Below are 14,856 nucleotides of genomic sequence, written 5' to 3' on the forward strand. Positions count from 1 at the left end.
CCCTTTGCTTGTTTCCAGTCTGCTCGACAATTGATTTAAAAGTACATTTGCTTCTTTTTAAATGTTTAAATGACCTTGCTCCCCCTTAACTTTCTGATCTGCTGTGTGAACACAATCCGGGTAGAAGTCTTGGATCTGCCAATCAGAGACTGTTAACCATTCAGTCCAAACTAAAATCCAGGGTTGAAGGTGCTTTTGTGGTGGAACAGTTTACCTCTCCACTTTAAAACTGCACAAACTTTATACACGTTTAAAGAAAAAATTCAAATCTTTTTCCTACATCCTATGACATGTGATGTTTCTTGTTGTCTGTTGTTATTTTATTTGTACTTATAACATTGTACAGCACATGTAAACTGTGTTGTTTTTAATTGTGCTTTATAAATAAACTGAAATAGATTTTCTTATTCTATGCGCCATTTTTGCATATTTATGCCTAAAACTGCTGATCCACAGGGGTCAAAAGAGTTCATGAATCATTAACCGGAGCAGTTACAAACTGTTTTTAAAAGTGTCTTTAGTAAACGCCAGTTTAATGCAGAAAATACTCAGCAATGGTTTTAAATGATGAATTTGCACATGGTTTGTCTTTAAGCATATTAAAAACCTGATTTTCACCACAGGGGGCCCAAATCTGTATTGGAAAGCTGGCTATTGTTGTTTTATTGAGCGTGTAGGAAATACATTGAACAAGGTTTTTCATTGTTTTCACCTGTATGTGTAAACGGGGATGATGTCTTTATGCAAAACAACAACACACTTAACAATATTCCGTACATCGTTGTTGTCTAAACGTACCCTTAGTCTGAAACAAACCTCAAATTTCTAAATCACTGGATATTGCTAACCAGGTATTTTCTTATACAAGCAAGTTGACTGTCTCTATATTTCAAGCTCTTGTAGCCTTTTGCTTTTAGACGCTTAACCGAGTGAAGAATATATATTCAGCAGGGGCTCAACACCATTAAGCAGGTAATTTTACCCAACAGAGAAAAGGCTTTACAGATACGCTGTAGCTGAGAAGCAGAAAGAATCTACATCAAGCGGGCCACATTAATAGCTGTCATTACGGTTAGTGGTATTGGCAGTTGAACCGCTGCAGTAAACAAAAACAGCCCTCCTGCGTGTGTGATGTTTGAATCTGTCAATATGTTCACCAGCACAATGGTCATTTGTCCGGTTGGCAATGTGGGTTATATTAATAAATCATTGGACTCTGGTCGCTGTTAGGTTGAACAGGGTTCATTGAAATGAAGCGGACGGTTTTGTGTGGCCCACCTGGTCACTGAACGGAACATCTCCAGCGATGCTGCCCATTTTATATGACACAAATTATTAAATAAGAGATCAAATATTATCTCTGAAGTGGTGTTTTTATCAACAGGATCGCATGCAAATTCACTTGATAGGATTTTGTTGAAGTGTATTTTAATCCTGTTAAATGGAGGATAATACCGGGACATGTAAGTACTGTATGTCCATGCCTTTTGAAGCAGTGTATTCTGCACCTTTTCAATAGATCAAAATAAAATTCACAATAATTGTATAATACAATGTATACATTTTGAGTTTAAAATGTAGCAGCAACCACGGTATATTGGAACTAACAGCAAAACATTACCCATCTGAAAAGAGGTCTTAAAGGGGATAGTTTACAAAAAGGTAATTGTGATTTGTCATTTCTTTGTTGTGAACTTATATGACTTGTTTCTGTAGAAAAGAAAAACAATTAGCATCTTCAATTAGCTTTTTTTTTGTCCATACAATGAAAGTAAATAGTGACTGAAATTGAATGTTGTGCCAAAATAATGTGGGTTTGGTAAAGCACATTTATAGGAAACTTTTTTGCGTGAACTATCCCTTTAAGACACAGAACAGTATAACAAAGCAACCATCTGCTGGCTGTCCAAATGTGAACTAGTTTTCCGGGCACTTACCAATGAAGTTTAGGTAAGCCTCTCCTCCCAAGCCGTGGGTAAGCAGTCGGATCATCTTGTGAAGCTGTATGCCCCGATCAATAATAGGGTTCATGGGAATCTCAGAGCTCATGCTGGTGTACATCTCCTTGTCCATCAACCAGAAGGCCAGCGTCTTGTCTCCCACCAGAGCCTGAATGAGCAGATAAAGCACTTTAGCACAAACCGGGCGAGTGTTTCTGCCATCGAGAAAAATATGGGGGACCTTTAATGAAATGTAAACATCATAAAGAACTTTGATAACAATACTGGCTTGATTGTAATGACTGAGAGCGTGTGTAGTATAGAAAGTACTTTTTTCAAGAAGATGGTTAAGAGTTTTCAACAATGGCTGTATAATGAAGACTTAAGACATGAATTTGAAAGATAAACCTACTGGGCCATGTCAAAGCAAAGTTTTATTAGCTTTACTGTTTCAACTCAGACTCAAGTGTCTTATATTTAGAAAAATCATTACTTCCAGACCTTGTAAGTTACAAAAAAGCCAGTTCTAGTCGACTTATAATGTGTACAAACAGGATAGATGTGTTGATTTCTCATTTCACTGTTGTCACAAAAGAACTGTAACCTATGGTGACACCAGTTACCATTTCCAATGACACATTGATAACATTTTGCTTAATTTATCTTAGCTGGCAACGCGGAGGCACGTGGTGCGTCAGTACCTGATCGTGGCTCTCGGCGTAAGCGATGCATTTCTCCCCGTATCGCCTGTTTGTCATGGTGAACACAAGGTTTCCAATGTTCCAATCTTCATCCTTGAATTCCTTCAGGATCTGTAAATGGATGTGAAGGAATGAAACGTTCAGGAAAACAAGGGAAGGGAGGAAATAGCAACATTTACAATTCATTTCCACAGTACTTCACACTCAAATGAGCTTTCGGGTCAAAATGTTGGACACGGTCTGATAGGGATTCATTCTAACACAATCAGTTATACATTATGTGAATGTAAGCGGTCATAAATCTGGATATGTATAATACATGCATCTTATATTTCTACACACATGAGTTTTTCATTCAGAAAGTGGATTCTAAGATCAGAAACCTTAGAGAGGAGAGAGGAGGATAATGACGATAGTTCCTCACAGTGATGAATTAATATTATACGCATCTAACTAAATGATTTGATGTAAAAATACGTGCCAGGATATAACATTTAGATTGAAAACCATGTAAAGTTGAAGCTGTTGCTTAGTTAATACATAGTCCAAAAGTAAAGCAAATAAAGTCCCTTTAAGCCGTGTTACGGCCATTTTTATAACGTTCCTAGTCAGATATGTTCTAAAATCCTAAAGAGACATGCAAGTACAGATCATCAGGAAATTTGTTTCTACAACATATGTCACATTGAGAAAAAGCCTCTTTTAAAATCAAAATAAGTTTATTATTCACTGGGAACATTTCCTCACCAGCACATCTCTAATGGGCTACAACTCGGTTGTTACCTATATTGTTTGGAATATTTCGGGATAAATTTTTATTGTTTAAAACTGGACAAGCTAAATTATAGATTATATAAGCAAAACTCACTTTTCAAAGAGTACAATAAATAACTTTTATTTAGTTATTATAAGCAAAAGATCAAATCAATTTCTTTTAGACTTTTATCCGAAAAAAAAATCGTCCGATTATTTGATTTTCAAAATAATCATTTGTTGCAGATAAATTTATTGGTTTTTCTACAGTAACCATGATTTTTGGTTTCAACTGCAGTAAAACCATGATTTCCCCCCCGTTTTATACCATTGTTAATTTCCGTCATGTGTGTTTTTGGGTCAAAATGAATTATAAGGAGATCTGTTAGTGTTTATTGTTCTGTAATGTAAAATTCTGAAGATTTGAGGGATTACCATAGTGGTTAAGAGTGAAGGTTTCACTTGTCTGGACAATTCACACAGTTTAAAGGGATAGTTCACCACCCTCATGTCATGTCTGCAGAACACAAAATATATTTTGAAGAACCGAACAGCGATGGCACCAATTCACTTAGTTTTGTGTCCATACAGTCGAAGTGAATGGGTGCCGATGCTCTTCGGTGACCAACTTTCTTCAAAACATATTCTTTTGCGTTCTGCGGAAGAAAGAAAGTCATAAAGGGGGTAGTTAATGATGACAGCATGTTCATATTTGGGTGAACAATCCCTTTTCCTGTTTGGAAATGGGTGCCATCTCTGTTATAAGTTAAACCAACAAACTTTTATATTTATATGTTCATCTTATCAAAGAAAGTCAAATAAATCTGGGATGGCATGAGGGAGTAAATCATGAAATAATTTACAGTTGATTTTATTGAACTATTTTAAGGCCATATTCCCACCCTACAGTATACTGTACCTTGAAAGTGTCATATGACTATTTAAGAGAGATATTTCATCAACACTCGTTTGACACTGAGAGACATTTACGGTCAGGTCTCATGAACGTACATCCTTACACTTTTCTCACCACGCTCTCTCTCAAACTCCTTCCTACTCTACTTCTCACCTTCATTTCTGTGATAGCACTCGCAGCTCAAGCCGTTACGCCGAGAAGATTTGCCGGGAACAGGATGGAGACACACATCTTGTCAAGAAGCACACGGAAAAGTACAAACTGAGCCAATTTAAATACCCAATGCAAGTGAATGCAACTCATTCATTTATCACTAAAGACGTTTTATTGAACTTTCCAGTTTGAGATGGCATAAAAGCAGATGTTTGATAATTCAACTGATTGAAATCAAAGAAAAAAAATCCTATCCAACAAGAGACAAGCCTCTACAGTCCAAACACGTTGTTGTCGGTTTTACACATCAGCAACTTTCCAGAAGCAAACAAGGAAAAGTGTTTTTTGTATCCTTCACATCAGTCACGGCGATCTCTGTTTTGTTGCATGTTGTTACCTCGCACACAGCCCTCTCTGCAGCAGAAGCAGCACTCTCTGACTGATAGCGGCGACAGGCCGTCATGTGCTGGGTTAGATTGGGTCTGACAGGTGACTGACACACAGGAAAACCTTTATATTAGCCCACAGCCAAACAATCAATGGAAAGCCAAAAAAAGGCAGAGGTTTTGTAAGCACTGCAGTGAGGAGTCGGGTAGACTGATAGCCATCGCTCTGCATCTTCAACCGCCTCTTTGTTTATCATTCAGAGTTCGGTTTGAGGAAACTGTCTGGTGCGGCGTGACACCTTCATAACACGGTGGTACGTAAAAACAGCAGCTTCAGGTTGTTCTGACGATTACAGGTTACGGGTTATGAAAAGTGACGGCCAGTCAGGTTGACACATAGAGGCGCATCTATGCTGAAGATGCTTTTGAAAAAGTTGACTTCGATGTATAGGCAGTTAATAATACACGATGATTCATCTCGGTTATTAAATGCACTTTTCTACACCATTTTGTAGTAAATAGTGTGAGCAGTGTGTTTACATTGTACATTTTTAAAAGTGCACTTTACGTACCCAGATGAACCTGGGTACTTCGGTTGAACCGAAAAGTGTGGAACTCGTATCCAATTGATGTAATTTGCCGTTGTACTTCTGGTATTCTATTTGGGATGACAGTTTTAAGGTCATATAGTATATGTCTTTTGGAAGGCATCTATAGATAAACTTCTTGCTTGTTTTCGGTTCTGTACATGCTGTACTCTTTCAGAAGATGCCTACTGTATAAAAATGAAAGCATGGCACGCTGGAAAAACTCATCCATGGCTCTTGAGATGTACGGTTTGAAAGTTTCAGATCACAGTTATTGTGAACAAAATGATTGCGGTTGTCAATATTATCACGGTTTTATGAACATGTTCTGGAAATGTAAATCAAATTTAATGACATGACATCTGCGCTCATAACAGCGAAAGTAGAAGAAACAACCTGAACGAGTTCATTTGAATGGAAAATGAATAGAAATGATGGGTCTGTACTAAGAAATATGAAGTAAATATACATGGTAAATATATAGAAATTTCCCCAAATGTGCACATGTTTGAATAAAAGTCCTATTTAGTGAAGCACTGTCATCATAAACTCACAGGATCAGACGTGAATAAATAGGTATGTTAGGAATAGGAACAAAGCCCACGTTTCACGTTGCATCTACGTTATACTCTTGATAACTTTGATTGATGCTGGACTGGGTTTTTCAAGGTGTAAAACTGGTACGGTATATCGGTAACTAAAATTTGATGCGGTGTCATGATTCGTGTTGCGGGAACAGAGACAGAGGACCCAAGAGCAGACAGCGGATGAAGGGTTAACAAGGGATTTTAATAATAAGTACAAAACAGGAACAAAACAAACACCCACGAGGGAGTAAAACAAGAGAACAGCACGGGAACACAAGAACATAAACTGACTACACTAAACTAACATACAACTTAAGACAATTGACTAGACTAGACTTACTTTAAGTGACAAGGCTGGAGACAAGTGCAACATCTGACACATAACAATGATCCGACACAAGACAGAAGACACTAGGGCATTAAATAGGGAAATAATCAAGGTGGGGACAGGTGCAGGGCATTAACTAATTAACAAACAATAACGAGAGGACGAGAACAGAGACGGGACCGGAGAGAGCCTATGGCAAACCAAAATAAACCATAATCGCCTCTCTCCACATTAAACATGAGGTTATGTCATGATCCTGCCACTAGACTAAGAGAAACATGACACGATGCGGCAGAATCATGACATGCGGTAATACTAACCATTGGACGTTATTATCACCATTAACCATTAAACGGGTAATAATTTTACATCCCTACTTGGCTCATCCAAGGAGTTATACAGTTGTAGCATGTCATACTCCGTATCAATGCCAATTAAATTCAGCCAAATGAATCCTGCAAATGAATATGATCCTGCTCTTGTTAAATGTATGCATTTTCATTAGAAATAAATTGTGCAACTGTCGTGCAGTTTTAACATTGAAAAGCATCGCAGATAACAGACGGATTATTATATTTTTATTTATTTATTGAAATAAATGTAAATAAATATGACCCTCTTAACTAATTATGAAATAATGAGCATCGAAGTTTGATTTCAATCATTAACTTCACTATGATTTTAATCTTTCACATCGCATTACTCGGTCAATATTGACGACATCAAGGTTTATTCTCACAGAATGTTGTATGTAGGATGATTTCATGTAGGAAACCGTAAATCGCAGAAATACTTTGTGATGACAATGAGAAAATAAAAAAGCATGTCAAATTACAGGTTCATTGCGGTAAACATTGCTTCTACAATGTACTTTTTTTAATCTTCCTTAAATTTAAATTAAATCTAATTAGCTTTATGAGTCATTTGAGCAATTATATTGAACCGAGTTTAAAAACATAAAAAGTTGTTATAGTTAATTTTATAAGTTTAGCAAAATACAGCTAGATTTTTTAAATGTTCGATATAATTTAAAATCAATTTACTCGTGAAGCTAATTTGATTTAACTTCAAATTTTCAGGAAGCTGAAATTGGTGCTTTTTTCCACTGTTTGGATAAAAACCTCTGCTTAATGAATACATTTAATTAAAATGTAATGTAAATCATTTAAATAATGTTTACTAAATGTTAACTTTTTAACTTTAGCTGCTGTAATGAACCAAAATGGCTGTATAAACCATTTACTGCGTAAGATAGAAGATGGTCTTTTTACATCAATCAAAAGTTAAAGAACTAAGTAAAAAGCATAGAAAGTAATGAGCCTAGGATGAATAGAAAGTCATCTCCCATCCTAGCCCAGCCATTTCTGATTGTGTGGCCGCACGCACCCACGCAGCTCACATTTTGTTGGTACTGTAGGTTCTCTTTTTTAGCTTAGACCTAGAATAAAGATAAGCCTGCATACAGATCGGCTCTTTTCCACCATTACACATAAATGAACTCTTGGCCCAAACTGTCTGATAGCTCAGAGCTGCATAGCATTAAAGAAAAAAATATATATACAGTCAGCTTTGAATTGCTAAGGCAATCGAGTGCAATTAACCAAATGAAAGAGGATGGATCCCAAAACGCAACACGCTGGGAAATGTAACCCCTAATGACTATCAAGTGCAATAGGCCAAATGGAAAACGGTCTTTCGCTGTTTATCTTCTGGCGTTACATACCACCCAGCTTCCCCTCAATTATCATCTGACAGTTCAATTTCTGTCTGATCCTGAATTCTGTCGATCTTTCCAGTGAGTGAGAACTCTCTCACGACCTCTGCCTATTGACAATGAGAAACTCAAATGATTTGATGTAACACACGACTGCGTAGAAACACAAAAATGGGAGAAAACTCTAGCGTGAACATATTATGAGTCATTGGATTGCGAGAGATGCAAATCTGGGTCGCATCTGCATAAAAGCATTTTCAGCAGTGGTTCTATATGTACATATGCTCATGAAGAATGCCATTAAAGGAATATTATGGGTAAAATTGTAAATCAAAGCTTTTATTTTTCCAGCCTCAAGTCATTTTGCAACCACATGCTCTTTTTTTACATATGCATTTACCCGAAAACATTTAAGTCAATACACGAGCGAGTTTCTTGGGAATTGATCCCATGATGTTGGTGTTGCTACTGCCATATATTTTTTACAGGACAATAAACACACTATAGACCACTTCGGAAAACGTAAGAAACGCTGATCCAACACTAGTCCAGAAGAACTTCCTGTTTCAAGTTTTTTAACATTACACAATCATTTAAACAAAATACAACCAACAGAACATCAAAATGTAAACAAAATATATCTTTAAGATTTAATTTTGTATGTAAGATTGAATGTCCAGTGCTTACATTTTATGAAGTGGTCTATAAACGTAATGCCAACTTATTCTTTTGAAGTCTTTTAGTGAAATAAAAGTGCAACACGATCAGATGGCAAACTCATTTATATATTTTCGTACAACTTGCTTACGTGCTTGTGATAGTTTGGGTTAGATGAGGGGTTTCATTATTGATTTTCAAATATTTCTACACTTTTGTGCGATTTACTTCAAAAGAATTTATACGAATTAGCGATCTCATAAAACAGTCAAACATTCCTGTGAGACCAGATTGTCATCGTAGGTAAAATATTAAATGCGGTGTGTCCCATTTCTCTAAGCCGGTGTTGATGCACCCCTACCCCATCTTTCGCTTCCATCCGTCCTGTACACTGTGCACCTTACTGCTGATTGGCTACAAGGTTGTTTTGGTACCCGCCTTTAAATACTTTCTGTCTCCAGGACCAAAATTGAGAACAAGAGTTACTAGACAATCTAGAACTAACAACACAATATCACTGACTGCATATAGACAGAATAACTGATTTGATGCGATTTTCTGTCATTTATGATACAACAGCTACCCCCAGTTTTTCCATCATTTATGACAAGACTCGAGTTTTTCCAGATTTCTGTATTTTCACTGTTATATAGTTCATGCATCTTCTGAAAGAGTAAAGCATTCACAGATCCATAAACAAGTCTCTATGTTTTGATCAACATTCTAAATTTGATCTGGATGAAGACGCCAAAACAAGCATTCTTTAAGGATGTAGTATTTTTTTTAAGAAACTTACACACTCGGGCGCAGATAAAAAGATCAAATGAAGATGGAGTAACATGATATTTTGCTTGTTCAAAAGCAAAGTCTCGGTTCATTCACTTCACAAATCCCATGTTCATAGAAGAAAATATTGTGAGGGCCATGAAGGTTTTGAAAATGATGACGCTCACTAGTGGGGAAAGAGTTCATTTTGAGCTGAGATGTCATCGCACAACATGTCAATATATTGCTTTGTAAAACCTGTAAATAAAAGTCGTCTAGACCAGCAATTCCCAACACTGTTCGTGAATAAACGTTTAATGGTTTAAAGCTTTTTTTGAGCATGACAACTTGACATGCTTTAACAGATCATTAAAAGCGAATCAAGCGAGCTTCAATGAGTCTGGCAAACAGAGGTGACCTCAATTCACAATCTTTAAGTTACATTTGTCTGTTTAGCCGGGGACCGAGGCCGAGCTTCGCTCCCTCGCCGTTCTCGCCCTTGCGAGACATCGGCTTGTAAGACCTTCTTCACTACGCTCTAATTGTTTCCATTACATTTCAATTTGTTGGACTTGGGCAGAAGGGCACTGGCTAAATTAGAGGGCTTTTGTTATGCTATCCATTGGAAGCGACAGCGCATTGGAGTGGTAATCAGACACAATCAGGCAAACTTGCGCCGTACGCCTTATCTGCTACTCTTATTAGGACATCTTAATTTCTCAAAGGCTCGGAGATGTAGTCTGGTTGCCACTGCGGACTCAGAGGTCGGATTAATCAGACAGGTTGGGCAACATTGGAAGCGCAGCTGAGATGGGTGCATGTATGAGAATGTCTATGAGGCTGAATCAGGCATTCTGGCCTGGAAAAAACATAAACCAGTTTATACTTTAGGCTGATCGTTCTCAGGTCAAAAGCCAAAAAGTTGTTATATTTAAACATCTTAATGACTTACTAATGAGAATTTATGCGCAAATTGTGCATAATTGTCATGAAAATATGTTAAAGAAAACAATGTTTACATAAGATTCAACTTTTAACTGGTTCAGATTTCTGACAGTCAGATCTATTAGCAAGGGAACCTTCGCACATTTCTTTGCCAAAAACACATTTGCACAATACTATACATAAACATGTGTGCATCCCCCACGCACACAACGGCTCCTCGCACGCGCTCTTTATCCTTCTCGACACAAAATCAAAGTCAAAATACGTTTTTGAAGAGCGGTCTCATCGGTAACCCGACGCAGAACGGAATCGATAGTGGCATCGGATGAAAAGCCCCAAATAAATACTGCATGCTGAGCAACATTGTATGAAAAAGCAAATAGTATAAAAGCAGCAGGCAGGCTTAATGCCATTCCCAACACTGATCCTGAGTCAGAGAAGTGGACATCTTTGTGCACGCAGAGCGCGGATCTGAATCAACCTGGCGAAACGGAGCTGTACGGGGGTCATCTGGGGCAGAGAAAAATGGCATGGTCCAATGGTGCTCGTCTGGTCAAGCGCTTTGTATTGTGGGTAACCTTGCTTAGCAATGCATGCTGATACTCTGCGGGGACCGTCGCTCCTGAGGTGAGCAAGGCACAGAAACCTTTTGCTTTTACTGTACAGGACAGTTGAGATAGACAATAAGGTGGATGAGAAAGTTAATAAATACAAGACACAAGACCCCTAGACATAAATCCAATAAAACAAGTCACTCAATTTCAAAACAGAATGAGAGTCTTGTACGTTCATAAATGGAAAGTTAAATCCCATTGCCATGTGGGACACCCCGGCGGTGCAGAGGGGCTCCTGACCTCATGCTGGGGCCACTTACACTGTTAAGAGCCAATTATATTATGGTAAATATGTCCGTCTAGAGCAGGTTTTGCACTGCTCTGTAACTCCTCTCCGAGCAGCACATATCATGCCTTTTTACAGACTTCGCTTCACTCCATTTTGATATAAAGTTTTCACTATTTTTTCATATGATAGAATATTGATTTTGATTCACATGCACAATGACTGACATGACAAGCCTGCAGGTGTTTCTTACCTGCGTATGTCCTATTGAAAGAAAAGCAGAACAGAAAAGCTCGTCCATCGTGTTCTTGGAAAAAAGATCCCATTCACTCAACTCTAACTATGCTATGGCTAGAAAAATGTCTAAGGTTCCCATGTGGTGACAATGGAGTTTTTAATGTTGTTTATAAGTCCATGTTGTGTTTTTAACATGTTTAAGACAAACCGTCATTCTAAACCATTGCAGAGTATTTTTTGATATGACTAGAACCGTCAAATGAGGCATCTACAGTATGCACATTGCCGCGGAAAGAATTAAGAGGCATTCACTATTTTCATTTAATCTGCATTTCTAGATGTATTGTGGACATTTCAGTTCAGTGTCAAAACAAATCAAACATCAGGAGGGACATTAAGTCTTCCAACGGCAATGTGAAAGACCGACAGCATGAAAACTGATATTAAAACAAGGATATCACATAAAACTATTTGAAATATTACCGTTGTATTGCTTAAAAGTGAATATGAACTTGTTTTCTTTGGAGTATTTGAGGTCTGAAAAAATACAGATTATCTTTCCTGTTATTTTCACCTGTTTCTTCAATTTAACTAGAAACAATATTTTTATTTGAAATTTGGTAGAAATATTGTTACTAGTCACAAAATGATAATTTGACATAAACACATACCTACAAACAGTAAATTCAGGATAATTAAAATAATTTTGATACGGTCTCTTATTTTTTTCTGTGGCTGTATACCTTTGGTATGAGCTGTATACCTTTGGTATGATTAAGGTGGTGTTTACATTATCCCGTTGTCGTGGCGAAAAAGGGCACTTTAAAACAAAAACAATCCTCGTTTATACTGCCGTTTCCACATGCGTTTAAGAAGCACGTCACATGACCATTCAGACGTGCTGGGCATGCGCACATAAATGTAAACAGTTGTATGGGCATACAAAAGTAGGTAACTAGTCACAGACCGACCAGTAAAAAAATGTACATGATGGGGAGGAAAAGCAAGGACTTGTGTGGATAAAGTTGGATTCTAAAGTCTCCGTTCTCATCCGTTTGCACAGAAATGCATCCGTTCTAAACTAAGACAGGGTCTGCAGTGTTTCCAAAAGTCTTCAGGTGTTGAAAACTCCAGAGTAGTGTAAACGGCAGGCGTAACCGTAGCAAGAATGATGCGTTTTTAAAGGAAAACTCAGCAGTATAAATGCTGTCTGGACTAATTTGCATATTTAAGAGGCCATGGAAAGACAACTATTGATGCTCAAAGATGAGATTTAAGTGATAACATACCTGACTGGGAGGGAGACTTTTCTAACAAGTCCCTCATATTTTTATCTTAGTAGTAACCAATCTAAATACACAATAAAGTACAATACTAAAATTAAGTATAAATAATAAACACGTATTACCAATTGGTGAGGGATTTATGTGAACTGTCACGTGAAAAAATACTGTAGAACTGACTCTAGTAAATTTTAATACAATTTCTAGATGCTGTTCATATATATATATATATATATATATATATATATATATATATATATATATGAAGAGTTTGTTTCCATAACTAAAAAACTTGTTTTTATTATTTAGTTATTGTGGTTCATTCAAAACAACCCAACTGCAGTTTGATTGATATTAATTTTGAACTGCACAATAAAAAACAAAATATTATACATTGTTACCAAACTCGTCATATATAGATACTATGCATTACTATAGTAAATATCCAAATAAACCACAGTAATTATACTTTACTGTGTAAATACTACAGTATAACACCTTGTTTTTTCATGTGGGCTACCACAAAATTTGCTAATCATATTCGGATGAACCTAAAATGTATTGTATTTTTAATCCATAACACTGCACACTTAAAACAAATAAAAAAAAGCGTCTAACAGAAACTACTTCACAATTGACAGTTCACAATAGATTTTGCAGTTCAATTCTTAAATAGATTTTTAATGGAATATCTAAAACGTTTTATTTAGCCTAAGCCACGCCCCCCTGCAACACTGCTACAGCCCACTGGGGGGCCGGGGACCGACAGTTTGGGAATCACTAATAAGATACACTAACATTAATAATTACATATTTAAAGAAGAAGGAAGAATTATGAAACCATCCAAATTCAACTTTAAGTTTGAGCGCAGGTTTCAATGATCAAGAATCGCAGAAAACCGTAATGAAGAAAACCATTGAAGAATTGCCCATGATTCCACTTTTAATTGGGCTGAGAAACATGAGCAAAGGTACGGAGCGCATCCAATCTCCCGAGAGCTCAACACTATTAATAAAAATCTGCCTAAAAACAGATATGTCCTGTTTATCTAATGCAGCGGTTGTCAGTGTAGTTTGTACAGACAGATTTGGAGCAGGATCCAGATACTGTATCTTTGATTCTAATTCCCCCGAGAAAAGACAGACACATGCTCCGCTTCTGAATTTCAAACGGGACAAGTGTGTGATAAATGAGACACTTAGTACGATATGGCTCAAACGTGCCTGGCGCGATCCCAAGGGAATATTTTGTAATGCGAGCAAGGTGTCAGCTGTACTTACAGTAGGACCGAGATTTGAAGTGGGACGGATGTTGTGTGATTCGCTGATGTAAGGAACTTGCGCTGGATGTATTTGAGCTAACTGCATATTCTGTATGTTTGCTATATCACAGGGAAAGAAACACTCACTTGAATCCATTTGTCTGGAATGGCCATGGCGAGGCGGTAGTCGAATCCCAGACCTCCCTCCTGGACAGGACGGCAAACAGCAGGCATACCGGATACATCCTTAAAAACACATGCGAGATGTGCGAAGTGGAAGATGTGGAACCGTTAACTTTAATGATGTTACAAAGCATTCCATGTGTTCATGTGAGTGTACAGGTGACCTGATATATCTCATATCAGGTCTCACATCCAATAAACCGCCAAAATACAGCTTAAAGGACATAAACTAAACAATTTACTCACCCTTGAGTTGTTTCAAGTCTGGATACAAGTCTTTGTTCTTAAGAACACAGAGAAAGATATTCGCACAAGAATGCTTGTAACCAAATAGTTTTGGCCACCATTGACTCCCATAGTCAAAGAATTTAAATGGTGGTAAGTGAGTGCGTTTACATGCACAAAATAAACTAATATCTATAAAAAAACAGCTTTTTATTCAAAGATGGCCAAGAACTGTTCTTCCAAATATCTTTCAACAATATTTTAACTGTTCCTTATGAGAAAAACCTACTTACAGGAATTGTGTCGGTTACATTCAAACCCACTGTAAGAATGATTTGGACAACGTGAATATCATGAATTCAGCTTGAATAACATATTTCTCTATGAAGCGATT

General features: G+C 37.2%; 1 protein-coding gene across 1 annotated transcript in view; it reads right to left on the minus strand.

Annotated features, from left to right (window-relative positions):
- gbe1b (glucan (1,4-alpha-), branching enzyme 1b) overlaps positions 1–14,856 on the minus strand; it is a 113,372-nt gene that overhangs the window by 45,397 nt on the left and 53,119 nt on the right. Inside the window, exons 10-12 of the mRNA XM_079481173.1 lie at positions 14,202–14,300; positions 2,642–2,752; positions 1,938–2,109 (exon numbers count right to left, since the gene is read on the minus strand). Coding sequence (XP_079337299.1) covers positions 1,938–2,109; positions 2,642–2,752; positions 14,202–14,300 — 382 coding nt within the window. The remainder of the gene's footprint in view (positions 1–1,937; positions 2,110–2,641; positions 2,753–14,201; positions 14,301–14,856) is intronic.

Source organism: Barbatula barbatula (genome assembly GCF_947034865.1).
Source record: "Barbatula barbatula genome assembly, chromosome: 19".
NCBI lineage: Eukaryota > Metazoa > Chordata > Actinopteri > Cypriniformes > Nemacheilidae > Barbatula > Barbatula barbatula.